At 39.0% G+C, this 22,999-nt stretch overlaps 1 protein-coding gene across 7 annotated transcripts in view; it reads right to left on the bottom strand.

Annotated features, from left to right (window-relative positions):
• ZMIZ1 (zinc finger MIZ-type containing 1) overlaps window positions 1-22,999 on the bottom strand; it is a 293,828-nt gene that overhangs the window by 123,794 nt on the left and 147,035 nt on the right. For all 7 annotated transcript variants that reach the window (XM_032115721.1, XM_032115720.1, XM_032115726.1 and 4 more), the window contains 2 exons: window positions 16,214-16,327; window positions 3,106-3,211 (listed from right to left, as the gene is read on the bottom strand). In XM_032115721.1, coding sequence (XP_031971612.1) covers window positions 3,106-3,211; window positions 16,214-16,327 — 220 coding nt within the window. The remainder of the gene's footprint in view (window positions 1-3,105; window positions 3,212-16,213; window positions 16,328-22,999) is intronic.

The raw sequence follows: 22,999 nt of genomic DNA, 5'->3' as shown, positions 1-22,999 counted from the left end.
CGTCCTATCCCTCCCTGCTTCCCCCCATGTTTGGCTGGACTCTGATCTGACATCTGCACCTCCTTTCCAGCTTAGCAGGGAGCCACCACCAAAACAGCTTAAACCAGCTGGGATGAAACATCGTGGGGCCATTTCCATGAACCCGGGGCTGGTTTTCCCATAGAGCTGAGCCAATTTGGCAGCTGGCTGCTCTGCCTTCCAGCCTCAGGCTCCAGCCCATTTCCATCAGGGATAAGTGAGATCCCCAGGCACTGCCATGGGGACCCTCACTCTCCTGGGGCCCTGCAGAGACACAGCTCAGGGAGCAGTCAAACAGAAAAGAAGCCATACCAGCAAAAGCTCTTCTGCCAGTAGAGGCCCCTGAGCAAGCTTAGGGTGGGAATTGCTGCAGAACAAGAGCAGGACTGATTGCACTGGTTCAGCTGTCTCTGCAAACCAGCAGACCTGAGGGACATTGGGCTGGAGTGGTCCACCTGCTCCACATAACAGAGCTGTAAAGCCTGCCAGCCACCACTGCCAGGCCACTCCAGGCTCCCAGCCTGCAGGACATCAGCCAATAAGCCTTGTCCTAAGCTGTAAGGAGGGACTAACAGTGGATGGCCCTTGAAAGGATTTGGTGCAATTATTTTTCCCAGTGTTCGCCTACTCAAATATGTTTTAATTAGAAAGTCTTTTTTCCTCCTTGCATTTAAGAATGTCGGACACTAAACAACATGGATTAAAAATGTTTCCAGAGCAATCCCATTGGCAGCATTAAATTCATACTTGGAGGAATGAATACAAACCATTGTAAATTCCCCTTAAGCCTAGAGGAAGGGAAAAACAAATTCTTATTCATTAAAATTAATGCCATTTGGTATCTACATCAGGGGATTTCTGTAGGAATGTGACTGGAAGAAGTGTTGAAGGTGTCTTTCATTAGATGCAAAAGAAAACAGAATGAGTTACTCAAAGCAACCTACAAGCACCCCTGACAACAACTTAAGCAAATCACGAAAGGCAGCTTTCAATGATGCACACTGTTTACAAGAAAAGCAAAGGATAATCTCAACATTTTTACAAAAACTGAATGAAGGAGCAGTGCCACTGCTGTATTAGAAATCTGCGAATGTTAATGCACTCAGACGTGGAAAATAACCCTTCAAAAAAGGTCTGTATGTTCTGAAATGACCTCACATTTGTAATCCCAGTCTGTCAATCTTTCAAGCTGCCTATTCAACGATGTAGCTCTCAGAGCTCGTATGTGAATGTGACATCCTTAGAGTAGTGGCTATATGTGACATTTCACAAAATATGTTATGGTATGCCCCAAAAAATGAGTATTTAACACAGACAGTAAGAGCACAAAAAGCACAATGTAGATGGGCATGATGAAACCCCGGGAAGACCTGGTGAAACAACTGTACACAGAGTAGAACTAAAGCAGTTGTGAAACCAAACATTTTAGATTATTGAAAATAAATTACTTGTATATACAACTGGGAAATAGGAAGCAAAGCAAAGGAGGATTTTAGAATATACTGAGAGAAGAGCATGTGATTCACCAGCTTTCCCAGTATTGTATCAATTAAAAATGGAAAGATTGAATTCTGTACAGACTGCTAAGATAAAAAATCCCCCACATATATTCCTCAAAAAAGTAATTACTGGTAGAAATCAAACACTGACATTGGGCTTTTCTAGAACATGATGACTGACCAGCAGTTTTCAAGACTACCCCCTCGACTGAGCCCTGAAGGAAAAGGACCATAGCATCTGACTCTCAACCTCTCCCTCACTAACACATTGATAGAGAGACACATCAGGAAGAATTAGTAAGAGAGGGGGAATAGCTGTATTTTTAAAGAAAATTTCACACTCTTATAGCTGCAAAGCCTCACTTGATAAGTTTTTCAAAAAAACAACCCAAACAACCACGAAGAAATGTGGTAGCTAACTAATGGATAAACTTAATAGGAAGTCAGAAAAAAGGGACATTGTGCTTGGTTAACTGAACATTTTATCCTCCACCAATTTTCCCGGATGAAAATCAGACAGTTTATTCAACATTTAGTAAGATTAATGATCCTTTCCCACACAAAAAATAAAACAGTAAGTCCAGTGAATATGCTTTGATGTGAAAGTCACTTTTGCATGAGGAACTGCTTAGAACACTTAGAACAAAAGGTAGCCATGAGTAAAGAAGTTTGGGGCTGATAAAAACTGGAAAGGACCATGAAAAAAAAATATGAACACCCAATCAGTTGGCTAAAAGCCACTGTTTTGGAAGAAGGTAACCTTTTCTGATGTTCTAAAATGGGGACTGCATACCAGTTTAGTACTAAGCAGAAAAGTTATCCATGCTCAGTCTGGAATAGAACAATTATCTTCCTGTTTTCCAAGCCAGTGCACATTATGTTGACATTCATCAGCTAAGAAAAGGAGAACCAGAATTAACTGCTCCAGTTAAATCGAACATGTGAGAAGCAGAAAGACCCTTAAGTGCATTTTCTACTTCTCTAGAGGAGCAATGGCAATACATCATCATCAAATATGGCTACTTGATCAGAGCCCTGTAAAAGATTATTGCTGTAAAATACTGGAAAAATGCCTACTTCATACTACAGCAATAGAGTTACTACCTACTCTTGACTCCAAATTCTAATGCTATATGTACAAGAAACCATGGTACTTATTTTCACAGACATATGAAGTCACAGAATACAAGTTTTGCAATAGATATACCAGGGAGTGCAGAATGAATGTGAAAGATTTAGAGGTTGACACATGACAGAAAATCAATGGTTTACCAAGTCAGAGGGGTCTGAGTATGTTCATTTCCACCATGAAATTACTAAACATCTGTGCTTCTGGAAGCAGCATTTCATCCATGAGATCAAATAGGGCAACAAACAGCACTAGTCGGTGAAAATATAAATTTCCAAAGTCATGTATCCTCAGAAGAGCATGCCACTGAAATGCTAAAAGTAACAGAACTATAACCACCAAATACACGTTTGCTTTTGGTTTTGTTTTTTTAAATACTGCAAGACAGTCACAGGTAGCATTTCTTTCAGAATATGATCATCCAAGATCAACAACACATCAAAAAAAAGCTTTTCCTACCAGCTGATTTTGGAGTGAATTTGTCCCTGTTGGCTGCACATACTGCCAGTAGCCTGTATCCAAGATCCAAGTCAAATCCTTGCTGAGCTGCCACTCGACTAACCACCTGCAGAGGGAAAGAGAGAAAGCTTCATTAGGGGTTACTTGAGCTCTTTACAAAGTGACATTAACCTGCTTATCAGCACTAATGTTAGAAATCTGAATCTGCTGCAAGAGCACAATACAAACATGGTAAGAGGCAGTTCTCCCCAGCAGTTTCCAACACAAGCACAGCAAACTGAACACAGGAGTATTCTGGTGATCTGGTTATTTGACCACTCCTCAGAAGAAGGGCCTGGTAGTTCCATGAAAATTGGAGAGACAAAGCCAGAAGAAATAATGCAAGAGCAATGTTTGTAAAGACTGTATAGAATACACCTTACTGTACTTGAGATGTGAGGATGAGAAATCCTCAGTCTCTCTCTGTTGTACAGTTCCTGGCCCCATTCCCAAGGGCCGTGCCCAGGTCCTTTAGGTTAAAATGCCCGCTCCACACTGCTGGGCAGGGCTGTCCTACATTGTGCTCAGTGTCACAGTTGCTGCATTTCAACAATACTCTATTGGGAAGCACATTTACTGCAGTTTTAGAATAAATAGGCCTGTGCAAGAAGCATTTGCCAAACATTAAATTAGGGAAAGACTGTTGTTGTTGTTGACTGATCTAGAAGAACCAGCAAAACCAGGCAAATTGAAGACTGGAGTTAAGGATGAGAAGCAGTCAAATGTTTCTCCAAGCCAGCAACTCAGCCATCAGCCAAGAACGTATCCTCTTTAAAATCTGCATAGTACAAACACAGTACCACAGTCATTCTGCCAAATGATGCTAAAGTTATACAGAGCACAGCTTTTCTATTGCCTTCTAGTGGCACATAATGACTTCAGACTCAGAGACACAGATAAAACAGATTATTCTTAACAGTGCCATTACTTCTTTGCATTAAAACAACGGTGAAGGAACTGCACAAGAAACAGAACACCATTCCCTGAAGCAAAAGAAAGTCCCTATCTTTAATAGCTAACAATACAAGAAAATATCCTTTTCCCATTCCTTTCTTCATCTGAAAGCCTCTTTCTTAATGAATGACACTGCAATTATCTGTGTCCAGGACTGCAAAAAGCAACAGTATAAAACAGAGTGAAGAACTAACATATGTGATAACTTACAAATATTAGTCTGAACTTTCTTCCAAAATACCCACTTTTCCTATTAACAATTAAGAACCAAATTTATTTCTTAAAAAAGAACTAACATGAATGAAGTTCCCAGGCAGATGTTCTGCTCTGTTGCTCCTACTAACGTAAAAATTACAGATTCATAAGACTTTATCAAGTGGGAGTGTTCCCTCCCTAAATTTAACCCTTCTGACCTCAAAACTGAGAAGACAGCTTCAGGGAAAAGAAAGGAAAATTGAGGATAATCAGTACAGTAATACACACTGATTGTTTTATCACATTTCTTTACAATTACAGCTTTTAGATAGAAAAGTAAAAAGGAATAAAGTAAAAGAAATAATGTAATTATTTTTGATAAACAAAGAAACATTTCCAACTTGGTAGATCAGCCTTTAATCCTTTACACTTAGAAGTCCAGTTGTTAACATCCTGGCTAAAACTCTGGGTCCAAACTTGCAAAAATAAGAAAAAATAAAATAAATAACAACAACAACAAAGTAATAATAAAAAGCCAACCCACAAAACCATTCAAAAACAGAAAAACAAGAGCAGAACATGATATGTCATGTTTCATGCTAAATTAGCAACAGGAGTGAAGACTGGTGGGCTGCCATGAGATCTGGAATACACTTACATACTTTGAAATCTGTTCCCCTTTTCTACTTCCAGTATCACTGTATTTCATCCACTCTGAAGTAGATATTAGGGGAGGGATGGGAACAAAACAGACAAAAAGCTCTTCTAAAACACCCAAAGCACCACCTTGCAAAACGTTCCTGAGAACAATGTCTTATTAACGAACAAACATTATTTAAACTCCTTTAGCCATCATCTATTGCACCATTACAGGGGAACACATTGCAGAGTGCAAATGAAGTCGGTAAAACAATGGAGAAAGGGCCCTCTCATTTTCTGTTTTGAAAAAGCACATAATCATTAAACCATTTATTTTGAAACTGGGCAGGAATGAAGGCAGATACACCTGCTCGTTAGTGAGCACACAGTAACTCAGGAAATGCATTGGCTGCTTATATGCTTGATTCGTTTTAAAACATAAAGCTACAGATCCTGAGACCCTCCTAGCCAGAGGCCAAATCACTACTCTCAACTGACATCTTGCTAATTATAGACAAATTCTACAAAGTAATTCAGGAAACAGAGAGAATTGGAAAACCCACAAAAGCCAAGTTCTGCTTGCACTGTCTTAACTGAATAGAGCACAAAGCCTTGGTCAGTGCAATCCCAACCACAGGCTGACGCCTAACTTTGTACACTCCCACTTCGCATCAGTTTCCTTTTCTTAATTTCCCCTGCCAGAGGAAGCAGTGCCATGAAGCTGAGAGGGGTGCACAGCAGAGCTTTCCAGATGCCAGTGTGCAGCCCAAGGCTGACCACACCCGATGGCCACAGCACGGCCTGGGAGCACCCACCTTGGAGTGGTTGAGCAGTGCCCCAGCAAACACCACAAGAGGACTGAGCATGAGCAGGCAAAATCTGAATTTGAGAGCGAGCAGAAGTCAGCCAGTCAAACTAGCACTTCTTCACGCAAAGTGTGAGGGAAAACAAATTGCAAATCTGCTTTAGCAAAAAAAATTTAAAAATTATAATCTTTGAAAGAAAGTGCTTCCACTGACAAACTGCACAAAAAGCCCCTTCTTCCTCTCAAAAGAGCAACAAAACACACAGAAACTTAATAGAAAGCAGATATTTCTAATAAAATTTCTGTTTTGCCAAGAGTAATTTTCCAACTAAAGTGTTCTTGTATGCACTCCACTAAATGCAGACAGAGGGTCCATTAAACAAACTGGTGGACCTGTGCTCAAGAGGGCTTTCTCTGGTCCCTTCTGCCTCAGCTTGGTTGACATGAACAGGGCAGTAGACATCTATTTCCTTTACAAGGAATGGTTAGGTCAACTAAGATAAGTGCTTACAGCATTGCAAAATGAACTCATGGTTGAACACATGGTGCCAGCTGCATGTTGTCTGAATTTTTTAACAAGTCTTACAATTTTTTGCATTGACTGTACCTAAAGCTTTTCTTTCAACTGTGACAGGTTAAAGACCTACTTCTATTTCAAAATTAAGGTCAATGGAACAGATCACACCTGCCTCCCAAGGCCCTGTTTCAGGTTGTCTACAACTCCAGTCTGCCATCGCTCACTTGGTTCTTGTCAAGCTTTCCTCTGTATGCAAGGGACCCCCCAGCTTTTTAAAGAGACACTGAGAATTCCCAGAAACAAGATAACAAATGTGTCATAGGAGCATGATCCACAAAACACAAAGAACTAGATACAAGACATTTGGTAAGTTTAATAAATGCATGTCAGCAGACCCTGATGAAATTTACCTTTGAGTGCCTCAAAGGAACTTGCCTGGACAAACAGTGTAACTGCTAATGATTATCTTCAGAGATTCATTCAGGACAGAGAGCTTGGCGATACATCAAATCTGGTTTTAAGGTGATTCTCAGAAAGTACAGGTATCCAGATAGACAACAAAACAAAGTATTAAAGAAGTGCTAGGGGAGCAATACAGAACATCATCATGAATCCATCAGCACTGTGCAATTTCCTTCTTTGACAAGTTACCATATGCTAACTCTAATCCATCTTTGGACATTGACTTATGTAACACTATTGTTACAAAGGAACATAGCCCAGATGACAGCAGTATAAATTTTACTCAGATTATTAATTACTAGTCCTTTGTCAAATCATAACTTGTGCTTGTTACAGGTAATTTCTATGTATTTAGTCCTGACTTGGCCAGTGACAGAATAAACTGCAAAACCTCTAAGTGGTTTTTCAGGCAGAAGAGTCTGCAAACACTTAACAGGACACAGTAAGAGTTTAAAATGATCTTTATAACCTGGAGAAATGTTGCAAAAATGAGACCAAAGACACACGAAATACTACAGATCAGACAGAAAAATTAAATGCCTAAAGAGACAATCAGGAACAGACATTCATCTTCTCAGTGTATATGTGACTCGCTGGGAAAATGTTTGAGGTATTAAAGATCATCAGGCACTGGAAAGAGCTACCTATCATTCTCTGGATTTTGGAGGGTAAGGGGATTTATAGCAGACCAGACTTTATCTGTATCACATCCCATTTTGGAGAAAAAGAATAGACAGCATGGTCCCTTAGGTCTGTCCCAGGCCACACCTCAGTGATTCCAGACACCTGCTGCTGACTGAAGCCATCCAGCTGCATCTGAACCCTGTCTCAGGAATTCTACCACATTTGAAACTTCCTCTGATTTCAGTCTTATTCAGGTACCAGTGTGGATCAGATGGGATCAAGGAAACAATTTCGATAATCCATTAAATGTTATGACTAAGTGATTATGATACCATTTGCAAACATACTCTTTCCCTAACTGCAAATTCAAATCTAGCACATCAGCAAAAATTTAGACATGTAGCTGGCACCACATGTTCAACCATGATTTCATTCTGCAATGCTGTAAGAACCTATCTTACTTGACCTAACCATACATAACATAAAGTTCCATTGAAAAGTAATGCGCTAAAAAAACCCCCAAACAGACATAGTTGCCAGTACCACAATCATAAATTGAGATCATCATCCTTTATCATGGGTGAGAGAGGTGCTTGGCCAGCCCAAGGTTCAACACTTAACATTTCTCTATGTTATTTTGCAATAACATTTCAGACAGCTAGACTTTACAAAAGCTAGCCTATTTCCTACACACACTGGCAACACCTCGCTTTTATTTAAATTTAGATATGGCACTAACTATTTCAAGCCATTTTTAAATTAACATATACACTATCTGCAAACAAACATTATTATAACATCACCTGCCAGTAAGAAAATCTGATCACTCCAAACCTCTGAAATCTTTAACCTGAATAATTCAGATGAACAGCCTTCATAAAGGAGACAACGCATTCACTGTCTGTGACTCAGCTCTGCAGAATTCCAGATGTCTGAACTCTCAGGGTCATTGACAGTGAGCAGAAAATGATGGGAGTGAGGTTTTAATTACATGAAAAGCAGACAAATTTGGCTACCAGCATATTTTCTTTGCTGAATTTACCTGCAATACTTTTTCCTCCCTTCCCTCCTCCTTTTGCAAGGCTAGGGAGCTTCACCGCGGAGCGTCACTCGCTGCCCTGCTTGTCATCACCCCACGAAGTACTGGAACAATGTAGCTCTCAACCTAACAGCCTTGTTAATCAAGAGAGCTACATGACTGCTTATTTCTCAACTCCCTTCCCATTATGTTGCACTTTCAATGAAACTCTTAACTAGCAGCAGTCAAGAGCACCCCCCCCTGCTGGCATCAGAATGAATTTTACCAATTCAATTTGCTGGTAGCTCAGAACTAAAAATGCCAGCTGATTGCTAGTTCAGACGGCTCCATGTTCAGCCACTTGTGCATACTTGAAATTATCTGAATGCAGTTTGAAGACTACAGCAGAAATTTTGTAATTAGAATTCTGCAATGTAGATGGTAATTTTTCCCCCTCAGTAACACACAAAGATCAGATAAACAGGAAGCAAATTGAGGAATTTTGCAACATGAATAGTGATCTGCCTCAAACAGAAAAAAAAAAAAAAAGGGTAGGAAAAGGAGGAAGAAATCTGTGATCTGAAGTCCTGATCTGATGAGACTCTTACACTTCAGTTGCAGAAGGGCTGCTTCAACAATAGAGACAATCAAAGCAAGTCAGGGAAGTTATATATATCATTAAGTAGTTTCTTGCTTTTGATGCTTGAAAACAGACATTAAGTAGGTTCTGCAAATGTAAGAGACTTTACAGAATCCTTGTATTCAAACTAGAGTTTTCTTAAAACGTATTTCCCACTCTATAAGGGCCATATTTTCAAAGTAAAACAAACCAGTATGCATGCCACGTACTTCTTGATGCTTCCTGCAACAGTGATGTAAATCATGCAGAGTAAGGGTATCTCCTCCTTTACATCCTCTTCCTCTCTGCATGTCCCTAACTAGCATAAACGTTGAAGAGAAGGTCACTATACTCAACCCTCTCCACTGAAAATTTTCCCAGAGAAAAAGAGGCAGGGATTGTGCTTTAATTAAACCAGCTGATCACTGGGTCACCGCAATACTATTGTCACCTGAGTTCTGGCACACCCTGAACAGTGATTTGGATGAAACATACACCTCTCATATGAAGAAAGTGACAAGGGAATTCCGAAACTACTTTACTTTGGAGAGCAACACATCTCAAAGAGTTTTAAATAATGTTATAATTTCTGCAATGATCTGTTCCATTGACCTTAATTTTGAACTAAAGATCATCACTAGACTAACAAAGTTTAGGTAAAAAGGGCTTTAGGAGACCATGAAGTGAAAGGACACACAGTAATAGTGAGTTATTTGGTAGCACTCTGAGCTGCTCTGAAGCAGAGTGTTCTGTGCCTGCTGGCTGTACCCTGGCAGTACAGCACGTACACAGCCCTGGAGTGTTGTGCTGATCTGCAAACACAAAGCTGTGTGTTCAACAGATGCGTGGAGAGGATGATGGGAGCAGAATTTCTTACACGTGAACTTTGTGCTCTGGAAGTCTTGGATACAAAGAGTAAATGTAACAATTCTAGGGGTCTCACTGGCAGCTGCAACCTCCCACTTTCTGGGTATAAATATGCTGAACTAACTCTTCCATGTAATTAATCACATTCAAACTCTAATCTGACTAGAAATCTGATTTTTGGAATGTCACAGGTTGATTTTTGATTATGTGTGTACTTTTCTGCATTAAACCGAATGAATCCAGGCAAGCATGAAGTCAATGCAGCAGCAGCTGCATTTGCAGTCTGAGGCATCCCATTATGGAAACCTCCCATAATTCAGACATGCCATTCTTGTATTTTTTCTTTTTTAACATGTATGTCTTTTAGGAACCAATTATGTTCTTCAAAACATATCACACAAGCTAAAATAGATTCCTGTATTAGGAAAATGAGAGCAATTAGGGTTTTTTTCTCCTTAAAATGATCTAAAATAATCTCAAGTCTCAAATCCAGGATTTTCTGAAGAGAAATGCAATTCAAAAGATTATTGTACTATTGTATCAGTATCATTAAAACATGAACATATAGCAGATACTTCCATCAGTTTATCATTGATGCTTGTTATTTCGGCAGCTCTCATCAGCAGTACAGAGATGTAGTAAGAACTACAAGCAGCACAAAAGATTTAAATGAAATCCATAACCTTTAGATGAAGTACAGCTAGGACTACAGCTTTGCTTGTTTGCTTGTTTTAATTTAAAAAGAAATATTTCTTTCACAAACACAGGTAAGTTTCCCACATCTGATGACTGAGGCAGTCCCCCTATTTGGAGAGGAAAATCTAGAACATTAAGATTTGGGGGGGAAGGGGAGGGAAAGACATTTTTAATTACTATTTCAATGACTGTTTCAGGATGGTTTTTTTGTGGAAAATCTGGGATAGGAAGTCTTTGAATCTTTTAGATGCAAAGAGAGACCCAGATCCCAGCCATGGTGGTTAAAAACCACAGCTTTCACTAGAGAAGCTCTCTTACATTCAGGGCTTTGACCAGGAGTCAGCCCAGGTGAGCACACCCCACTTACCTAAACTCCTCCTACTGTCCAAAACCATTGTAGTGCTGGATTCTAGTTTCTTAGACGAAGCACCTAGGTACAGCTACAGAGTAACTGCACACAGCTTTGCTTCTCTCACCCTTTTATCTCTTTATTAGACACACTGAAGAGCCCTAAAGAATGATAAACTCGGTGCCTTGTAAAGCTGAAGCACAGCAAGAGAACAAGGCAGTGCCTTTACGGTCCTTTGCTGAAGACAAGTCTGTAAATCTGTCCGTTTTGCTCTCAGCTGTCTCCTCATTTCCATTTTTGCTGCAGCACCAACACAAACGTTACCCAAAGCCTTCAATAAGATAATTTACATGTTAAACTGCTTGGCAAGAGCAGACCCATGGGATGAGACTACACTGGGCCTGAGAAGAGGCAGACATGAATGAAACAACCTGGGCCAAATGCTGACTGAAAGTAATTTGGATTGCAGTCTACTCTGAAGCATTCTTTCCTGAAAAGCTTTTGAACAGTATTTTGCTTTTGTCTCGCATACACAGAGATATAATTTAATTACTGTGTAACTTTTTGCTAAACATTACTGTTAAACATGACTTTTAGTATCCACATGGATTGGGAAATGATTAGGAGAAAAGTTAACCTGGGAGTGATTCAAGTTCTTTGATTTCTTTGCTTGGACTGATATCTGATTTGGCCAAACTAGGGTTTTTTTTTTTTTAACTGCTGTGTGGTAACTGAAGCTGTTTCTTTCAGGAGACTGTAAGGTAATGCCATTTACAGTACATTTGTAGAGATTTATATTCTTAAATTTATCAAGACTATCAGCCTTGCCATAATATAATCTAGTGCTAGAGTAAGAAATTTTTTCAATCTTAGGAAAAACACAGCTATGTCTGTTTTGTGGAAAGTGGAGGCTGTTTTCATCAGCTCCCCATAACATTATGGAAGAAGTAGTATTATATACAAAAGAACACCATATTCATTGCCATTTCGATAATTTATAGAATCAATGATTTCAATTATAATTCAGTTTCTGGCCTACAGACTGTCTATGTGATCTGAAAATAACTACTGTTGAAAAATAACACCTAGCTTTTCTTGGCAAGTTAGGAGAGATCTTATTGTCTCTGAGAAAGACCATAATTTGCTTGCATGAGTTCCATAAAAGCTGTTTAAGGGAACCTTCCCACAACCTGTAGCTTGCAAGAAACAAAAAAGATTCAAAGCTTACCCCTTCATTCCTAACTTATTATTTATCTGTTGAAATGTGTATTCTTTATAAATTTTATTACCCGCTCACTTAGGTGATTTTCTGTAATGGGTAAGCACAAAAATTTTAGCTCTAGAATTAGCGTCTGTCAGAACTGTTTGAACATAACAACATTGCACTGCTTTGCATTTTGGCCAGAAGAGGCACAGCTTTTGGGGCTTAGTTAATGAAAAAATATTTTCTATTTATAGCACAAGCCAAGGGTTTACCTATGTATCCTTGCCTCTTCGACAGTGTGCACTGCACAGAAATACCCTGTTTTATTCATAGGCCTGGACAGCATTAGCCTAATTTCTTTATCACAAAAAGAAATTATTTCACCTCTAAATGAGTAATCATTTAAAAGATCCTACTTAACAAATGCTAAGTATTTAACTACTGAAATGAACTTAACATACCTTTTAGGTACCTCTGGCAAAATTTAGCTGTTGTATCAAATCCTGAGCTTCTTCTTGAGATAAGAACATCATTCCTATTACATTGTATACAATGGAGCCCACAGTAGCAAAGGTAACTCCAGGATTATAAAGTACTGCTGATATGGAAAAATTATCTACTGCAAATAGCCAGTATGTATATTGTGCACAGATTATTCTAAAAGAAAAATCACCAAGGAAAGACAAATACTAGACACGTACTACACATGTTGCTGTTCAACACATGCTGTCTAGCAAACTCATGAAATTTTCAAGTCACCAAGATTTCTCTAAGTGCTAGCATTACAATTTAAGAAAACCCTCTACAACAGCCTATTCTATATGCTATTCCATACATACATTCTATATATTATTATCAAAACCAGCAAATCCATAAATGAAGCTGGGAGCTCTTCTGCTATTGCCCAAGCAGAATATTTCTAAGATCATTCTTCTGCATCCAAGATGGGCAGCAGGAATAAAACCATCCAGGTGGTTATAAAGTGAACCAGGCATTACTGACAGTCCCAACACAAAGACGGTGTGTCAGGTAAACAGAACTACTTCTAAGAACCACTTCTTAAATTAAAGCTCAAGACTGAGCATATTTGTCCTTTATTAATAGGATTAAATCTAATTGGTTAATTTTTGCAAAAGACTACACATAAGACTTAAATAACATAAAGAATCTGTTGTACCTATGCATTGTACCTATGTTATGCCTACCTGTGATAATCTATTAAACTGGCTATTCATAACACAACAGATCTGTTTTGATGCTCTGTCATTACATCTGATGCATTTCAGTCTTGCAGTGTGTGAATGAATGGTTTGCACATTCCTGAGAGAGCCTGCTCCTCTGCATTCATGACATCCTAATATGTTTCAATTTGGGTTAGTATATATCATGTTATCCACTCTTAGGACGTGATCATTTCATATCCCTTGATGGTTCCAGAACAGTTTAGCATACCACTTTTTCCCTGGTCAGAGAGTTAACAGAACAGAATGTCATAAAAATAAAAAAATCATTCTCAACACTACAGAGGGGAAGCTTTATGAGCAAGCATTTTTTAGTATTTGTAGAATTTCTGAATTAAATGCCTTTAAGAACCACACAGCTTGAATGCAGTAATGATGGTAAAGATTACTTGCTTTAAAAAGTACATCCAAAAATACAGAAGTTTTAAGGGAATTTGATTTTGAAGGTCATTTTAAAGGCTGGCAAAATAAAACAATAATCCTGTTTCAGTGGTTGAACCGACTTTCATACTGATTTTTCATTTTTCTTTTAGCATAATCCTCACAAAGAAGGACACTGGTAAACCTTGTCAGCATTAAAAAAAATAGGCTCCTGATAGTACAGAACATGCAGCTAAGCAAACTGATGTTAAATTTACTCATGATATTCCAGTATTTCAGCTACCTTTCACTTATTTGCAACTTTCTGAATAATTTCTCTGAAAACAGCCTGAAGTTCTATCGTGTTTGTTAAATGAAACTAAGATAAACCCCTTTTCCTGGAAGTGAATGACAAGCCTCAAAATCCACCCTTGTTAAATTATGAATCAGAAAATATTAATTTGAAAGAAATTATGCATGAGCAAGCTCAGATAGAAAGAATATCTATAAGGAGAAAAAAAAATTTAAAAAGGATACCTTGCCCACTGTACTGCTAATGTATTAAGAAGATACAGGAAGTACAAACCTCTTGGGATACAACTATGTAGTTAAGTCTCTCTTTAATGGGAAGCAGGAAGAGGAAGAGAGATGTACACAGGAAGAAATTAAAGAATATCTTTCTTAGAGGGATTTTAAAATTAAGAACAAGAAACATATTCACTGCAGTTTATATGCATTCTGCAAATCCTGTGTATTTATCAAACATAGAACAAGCCAACTTAAGTTCCTGTGTTATTTCCTTGTCAGGAATATAATGAGATTACAACATGTGATAAAGATGCTGCTGCCAGTCAGTCCTACACTGCAGATAGTTCTCTCCCACAACAAGCTTGGGAAAGGGGGACATGCCACCCTGTTCAGATTCCAGGGAGAAGTAGTATGAAGCAAAGCAATACAAATGGCTCAAATATTAACATTAAGATTTTTTTTTCTTTCATCCTTGTCAGAAGAAAAACTGTATTTTCATTTCAATACACTGAAAACCACGTATTGTGTTTTACCTCACTAGTTTTCATGGAGCATTTCCTGCCCACTTTCTGTACACTCTGTGAAGAGTGAATCACTGGCAGTCAGACCTTATTCTGACCCTCCAGTTGGGCAGGGCTGAATATCTGCTCATGTAGAAAGAGAAGATTTAAACAGCAAGGAAGTCACAGGTCAGACTGACAATGTTCTAGCAAGGGGCTGCAGAGAAATACAGTGCACAGACTGCCCAATTATACTTGAGGTGAATGTGTCCTTTCCCAAATGCTAGGAAAGTTTTTAAAAAGTATAAATAAAATGTAGTTATGGTCACCTTTGACATTATGTGCATTTTCTCATAACTGATGTTACAGATAGCTTTTGCTTTAAACAGTATTGTTAAATATTCTATCTCTGGACTTAAACATTTTTAACTTGCTTTATTTTATTTTTTTCTCTGATTGGAAGAATGCTATGCACCTCCTATCATCCTTGGATTTATTCTAACTTTTTGACATACAAATCTGAGGGATGCTATACACTGCAGCACACTAAGATGGAGCCATTCCTTAACATTTGGATTTCTGGCAACTAAGTCTCAGTCTTAATGTCTGCTTTATATATACCAGCTACATAGTGCATGAAAATAATCCATGTACTTCTGCCCCCCAACAAATACAATGACAGTCTCTTCCTCAGTCATTTCAGAATTTCTGTTTCTTTTGTGACTATTTATTTATATCAACTTGCTTGGCAAATTGCAGCGAGGCTTTTAAATCCTCCTGCTCAGTGACAATTTAATTCGTCTAAAGTCTTGACTCCACATAACAATTTGGACTGCTGCTGCTGGGGGTATGGGAAATAAAACTTTCAAAACAAAAAACGCACACACAAATATGTGTTTTAATGCATTATTAATGAAGTTGCTTTAGGAACTACAGTGGTCTTAATAGAAAGTGAATGGAAAGAAAAGCACTGAAATCAATGGAACTATTGGAATTAGTATGTCAGGATTAGACCTGCAGTCAATACATGTAAGAAAGTCAGCTGAACAGGTATGTCAGAAACACTGTTTAGCTGAAAGCACAGCATACTTAGAATTAAATGCAAGTAGTCCTTCAGCCCTACCAAAAATTCCAAAGGAAAACAAATGCCTGGAAAGTTCATTACTCTGTAAGAACACGACTCACTTTACAATTTCAAACCATGAAATAATACTGTATGAGCATAACAAATAACCTAGCCTGTGCATTTTTAAGTCATCTAACTAAAAATGTTTAGCCCTCTTATGCTCTAACTTCTTGTTATTGCATTTTGCTTCCTGTTAAGCAATGGAGTCAAATAAACAGGTCTTAGGATCTGGCTTCATATATTTAAGGTAAAATGACAAAATTCCCTCAAAATGCAGATTCTGAAAATCAAGTTCCCTTGGCCACAAGAGAGTGAACACAGTACAAAACACAACAGGAGCCACAGTCACAGTAGGATGGACGTACCGTCAAACAACCCATCAGGCTCTGCTCAAATGGTCTCTGGAAGGCTCTGGGATCTCCACACCAGTCCAGGAGCTCTGTTGCTGCATTATGGAAGTTTGCTGGGTTCTGTAAGTGCTGGAAAGGGAAGGCAAAGCAGCATGGTAAATAACATACACAAAGGCTGACATGTTCCTTTCTACACCACATTATTGCAAAGTCTGGCTCTAGGAACAGCACGTAATTCAAAAGCAAGACTTTAAATTGCACAGTGAATGCAGAAAATCCTACTTCATTCTTATTAACACTTACACAGTTTTCTGACTTGACTTCATTAGTTAGAGGCAAACTGTAGCTGAAATACCAGAGCTTCCCAAACTCTTTCCTCCACAGCAGCACCTCTCCCACCTGCAAATCATAATGGATTCTACTTGGAAATCAAAACTATCTGAGCCCCAGCTAAGGGAAATTTTAGTGTTAGGTTCAATGTCTTTGATGTGTGCTTATGCCCTACTGTTGTGACATGCCAGCACAGCACCTTCCAATAATCAAGATTTCAATCTTTGCTGCTGGCCAATGAGGCAAACATGACAGAGTCAGAAAATGCCAGTGACAGGGAGAAGCACACTCACTATACTGATCCTTTCTAAGAGCTTTGGTTTCTGTCGCTCGTGACATATCATCATGAGCAATTAGGGTCATTAGCTTCAGGATCATGAAAAATGGAGGGTTATTTCTTAACCGAAAATGTTTTCACATGTACAGAAGGCACGCAGACATTTCAGAGTGGAACCCTACCTCTCCTGAAGAGGGTGGCAGGATTTGAGAGGGAAAAAAATCTGGTTCTGTTATGAAATTTGCATGGGCAATGCATTTTTTCTGACTATCACATTAATTTCTGTCTTTTTACTGAACAACCAGAAGTCCTGATTTTAGAGGCAGTTAGTAAACTTATCTAATACTATTGTTCACACTGTCATCCCTCACTGTCTACACTGCTGAAGTATTCCAACATTTTAGCAGGAGCAGAGGGACAGCACAGGAAAGAAGGAATTCAATTTTCATCAGTAATACTGCTAGTAAATTCTCCAGTTCTGGTGATGGTAGGTGTTTCAGTGAAAACTCCAGAAACAAGAAGAAAAGAGACTATTTAGGAATTGTTGGGGTTTTTTAAATAGTGGTTTTCTAATTCTTAGAATTGCTGAGAAAAATATGAAAATGATATGAGTGTTTTATCTGGGAGGCTCAAATCTCAGGGGCATAATGTTAAAAATATATCATTACTTTTAAATCAGTTGCATAATTTGGGAAAACGCAACTGCTCATTTCTAAGTATCTGGATGAACTATAACATTTCACAACCTTTTTTTTCTCCTTTCATCCCCTCAATGCCTGAGTAGCTGCATATATTAGCATCATGACAAATGAAGGGGAAAAAAAGAATTCCTCCCTTGCCAGGTTTTCAGGAGTTCCCAGTTTGTGAGTTTTTGGATCACGTTACATTAAATAATTCTTATTCAATGAATGCTCTCGGTCAGAGGCCTTGTTTTAACAAGAGATGACTGACATGCAGGGCACAGATTTTTAAAACAATAGCAGAATTTGAAAGAGCAGGCAGGCATTGTGCAAAGCAGGTTTCTTACCTCTGCTCTGCCAATATGGGTACAGCTCCCACCACCATCTAGTGAGAGCTTTACCTAGGCTGCATTTCAGAATTACATCTCTTTGCTGGCTGATTGTCTAACTGTTGGAGGAATCAAACGATTGTGTTTACAGATTAAAGGCAAGAATCCAAGTGAGTACATGTAAGAAGCCATATTTTAAGGCTTCACGTAAAAAAAAAAAAAAAAAAATCCCATGAACAGAGCCAGCAGTTTGGGTTATGAATCTTACAAGTAAAAGGGAAAAGGATGCTTTTTTGAATGCTTCACTTAAACCTCCAGAGAAGTGACTGCCTGACACCAAGTCTCTCAGTGAATACTGCTCCTTCCACAGGCCACTTTGATCTGCAGGGGAAACAGAAGTTGCTTCAAACCCCTCTACAACAGCACATGTAAGCTCTGCTAATATCAAATACACTATTTCCAGAAGGCAAGAGAGGCACATGAGCTGGTGAACAAATTGCACCATACTGAATACCTACTGTACTGATAGGACTTAGGTCACATCTCTCAGAAGGGAAAAAATAACCCAAACCAAAAACCCTTCCACAAAGAAACAACATAAGGAAGAATTCACTGAAAGCTATGCAATTCTGTATGTGAAACAGTTTTTAGTAACTCTTCCCTCCTTGTGGGAAGGGAAATGAATTGAGATCCACTAATCAAAAGCCCTAAGTAAGAGCTACATAATATTTATTTTCACCAGTGTTGCTGCTTGCCAGCTACACAAGACATTTTCTACTAAAGCTGGCATCTTCTACTAAAGCTTACAACAAAATTTCCCCATTGAGAAACAGACACTATACCTGAATGAGAACAATTTTTACAGACACAGCCTAACAGATAAAAAGAAGGGTGCACCCTTATCCATACGCTTAATTTTCAGTTTAGCACCACATGAGGGTAATTTCTACTTACCATAACACCCCAGAAAAACAGTAATTTTTTTCCCTGAAGTTTCAACATATATTAAACTTGTGCTTTCCTATGGAAGAAAAGTCTCCTACTTGCCTGTGCCAAAGCAGGGGTGACCTCAATGACTTGGTTTTAACTGTTTGTTCTGTAACCCTCCAGCAAGTTATTTCACTGCATTGGGACTGACCCCTGAGGTACACTATCAGAACTCACTTAAATACAGAGGGGATATTGAAATCCTGACTTCTTAAATGCAACGACTTAACTAAAACTTGTTTAGAAACTCACTGGGCAAGATAAGCAATTCTGTTAGTTCCATTACCCACTAAAAAACCCCAAAGAAAACATATGAAAAAGTCAGAATACCAGTGGGTTCTGTCTCTGTGGAGTAGATTTGAGTACTTTACAGGATGAGAGAAACAAAGAGAAGATCCAGCATGAACCAAAGCATGAAGGCAGGTGCAACTCTCCTTCCCCCAGTTACATAAAAAAGATGTTCCAAATGCCTACTGTGATTTTTATTTATTGACAACTTGAACACTGTACCTGGAGCAAAAAGCCCCAATGTCATTCACAACCTCAAAACAAAAGGCTTGCCTGAGAAGAATATTACATCTACTGTATTCATCAAACAGGAAATTAAAGAGATGCTCTCAGTTTTCGATCCAAGAACAGAAGTACAAAACAAAGCTTATGCCAGATCCATCCATCAGCTTTGTTGTGAAGCATTTTCCATGCATGGCTCTATCCTCTTCAACTGAAATTATTGGCAGCATTTTGACAGAAGCAAGGCATGTGCCTGAAGAGTCTTGTCTGAAACTGTGCTTCTTGTAAACAAGGGGAAAAAATCCACCTCATTAGTAGATGATTTAGAAAAAAGTGACAATGAACCAGATCTGGTTATGACATCTTGGTGTATCTTCAAAGCTATTAGTGAAGGGCCACCTAACAGCACCATGCTTGCAAGCAATCATGTTTTCAGCAAGTGGAGAGGATAAGTATGAATAAAATCTGAAGCAGAAATGAACAAAGCCAATGAGCTGAATGAAGCAGTTATTTACCAGATTGCTTTCAGTATCATTTGCTTTTCAGAAGACTATTAGCGAAACATGACAATTTCTATAATTGAAAAAATTCAGAAAATTTTCCATCTAATCATTTATAAGACCCCAAATCTAATATTCCTTTAGCCTGAATGGAACAGAAATCACAGAAACACTTGATGCGTGTGAGCATATCATTGCAGGATCACCAGGTGATGCTCTAAAGGGAGAGTCTGAGTCTCAGAGTCATTTATATTTGATCTTGGAAGGAATCTTTTGTTCTTTGTAGCTCTTCAATTAACAGGCTGCTGTAAGGGAATAGAGAACAGCAAAAGACTTTGCTCTCCATTTTACTATGTCCAAGAAGAGTGAACTATACCAACAAAGCCCTTTTCTGAGGACTGCTGACATTTGGGCTGGATTCTAGGGAAGGCGGGAACATCTACTGCTGCTCATGACCACCTCTGGCTTAAATGCTCTAATTACATAAAGAACAGACCACCTTTGCAAATTTTTGTGGACACAGAGGCAGAGGATGCAGGTACAATAGGACCCAAGGCCATCAGATTCCACTGCAACTGTCTGTGTGCCCATTTCATGGTTTACTGCTCTGTAGCTGCCTGGAGAGAGGGCAACAACAATCATATTGAGAGTTACACACAACAGCTGATACGCGGCAAATTTTGGTCGCAACATTTCAAAATACAGCCACCACTTGAAATTGTTACTCCCTTCCAATCAGTGACCAAAAAGTCTTGATATACAATAAAAACTCTGCCATGGGCACAAAAATATAAGCTTCATTCCACATATGAATTTAGGCCCCTATGAGTTAAATAGGCATATACAATAAAGAACTTATTATTCAGAAGGATACTAAAGCATAAGTGAGTACTCTCAGTCATCTCACCAACAAAGTGGTGAAAACCACTTCCTGCAGTCCAAGATTCAGTATGAGTTTGGAGACTGAAACCAATTATCCACATTGAAACATGGCAAGGACAATGGCCTTGTCTCCTCTAAATATAGAAGTCTGCAACCCATTTGTACACTTGTGTACCTTTGACAGAACAGTCTAGTAAGCAATGCTAGAATATCAGTCAAAATTAAGAACAATTACAGAGGCTTAATATTATCTCACACACATCAAGAAATGCTAACGTGACAGCAACGGTATGGAAAGTGAATCATTTAAACATGAAATCCATATGTTCCAGTTTGCTGCTATAGAAAACAAATGCTGAATTTCAATTTACAAATGACATCTCTGGTGGAGGGTTTTTTTCCTCTTTTCTGTGGAATACATCAGACTGAAGGCAGAGACCTAATTTGCCACAACTTAACCTATTCAAAATGAGATGTCATGCAAATAAGTTTTTGAGCAGCAAACTGCTTAACTATGCTAAACAAGCTATTGCATTTATTTACGTGATGTCGCAGCAAATTATGAAGGCTGACTCAAGTTGTCTGTTTGTTTTGCTGAGTTACGTCTGCTCTGTGTCTCACTCCTTGATTTAATTGAACTGCTGAAGATAATATAACTTATCACGCAGACATTATGCCATGTAGCTAGATTCTAGGTTAATTAACAGTAGCCTACAGTCACTGCATTTCTCACATGGTTAGCCACTTGGACCCTGTCTACTGTCTAGCTTCACTAATCAACAAGTCTGGGAATCTTACATCAGCGACACAGAACACCGGCAACACAGGGAGCTTTTCAGTGCACAGAAAAAGAAAACACAGAGAGATGTAGGTAGCCTTTTCTTCGCTCTGAAGTTAACCCCTTCCTACACACCATGTGGCAAGGCTGCACACTTGGCAAACATTCTGGTCCACCAGTTGGGGAAACTGAATCCAGGGGGCAGCTGCTCTCCTTCAGGACAGAAAGCCCTGGCTGCTGCTCCACAAGCACTGCCAGCTAATGCAAGCACTGGATGCTGCCAGTCCTGGAAGGCTCCTGCCTCCCTCTGTCTTCTCCTGCCTGTGCCCCTGCACAGCACAAGAGGACACGTGGCTGCCTGCACGATGAATTAGCCACATTCTACACTAACAATTTGAGCTGCACTGGCCCTCCAGGATGGCAGGCAGGGCAGGTCCTTGAACCTTAGCACTAGCAGGGGAGACAGCAGCAGTGTGAGCCACTCCACGGAAGGCTCTTCAGGAGCCATGGGAATGGGAACATGTTACATCATTTTTTCATACCAGTACTAGACTGAAAGCTGACCTAAGACTTAGGATACATTTTGTTGGTAATGCTGAGTCTTATGGTAGGTTGTCTCTGCGAGCTTCTTTGCCCAAACATGTACTTCCAGCAGTTTCAGTGCCTCAGACTACACTTGCTGTTCTGACTGTGATCTAACCTCCCAAATGCTGACTTTCAGTCATCACTCACAGGGAGACGTGACTCAAAGAAAGTGGCAGCAAACAAAAGGTAGGGCTGGGAAGATACCAGGACTCTGCTCTCAGCAGCAGCTTTGGACTAAACGCATCGTGAAACTTCTCCCAAAGGTGGAGCTGTATCATCAGTGTAAGAGGATGACACAGTTAAGTTCACAGCATAAATACTCCTGCCTCACAACACCCTCCTTTTTAAAAAAATAACTGTACTGTCGATTATTTCAAGCCAGAGGAATATTTTGTTACTAATATTCCTCATTATTCTCCAAAACCCACAATGCATACAAAGAAAGGCACCAAAAGGAAACATGGATTTTTAGTATTCTGTACATATTTACTCTTGAGGTAATCCTGAGACTTCAGCCAAGTTTAGACAACAGGTTCATCTGTGTGCTCTCAAAACTTTCCAGCAGAAAGATTTTTTTACTTTGTCCAGAATTTCAAAGTATATAAAACACAGTATCAAGCCCATCTTTTCCAAATGATGAGCCAGATATTCAACATAACAAATTTTGCGGTGGCAAGAGGTGGTGGCATTTGAAATGCCTGTGTACAACTCTGAGGTTCACATGACTTGCTTGCTATTTTCAGCTGCAGCATGCAGGTTTTCAAGCCTTTCTTCACAACAATGGAAATTAAAATTCTCATATGATTGTAAAATCTGTGAATTTAATAACAAAAAGCAGCTATCAAAATTTATATACAAAAATAACTATGCTCAAAACTATGAACAGAAATCATAATTCTTTTGGTGCTAAACTGATAATGACTGGTGAAGGAGCTGACCCACT

Source organism: Corvus moneduloides, chromosome 8, assembly GCF_009650955.1.
Source record: "Corvus moneduloides isolate bCorMon1 chromosome 8, bCorMon1.pri, whole genome shotgun sequence".
Lineage (NCBI taxonomy): Eukaryota > Metazoa > Chordata > Aves > Passeriformes > Corvidae > Corvus > Corvus moneduloides.
This window is presented reverse-complemented; position numbering and strand designations above follow the sequence as displayed.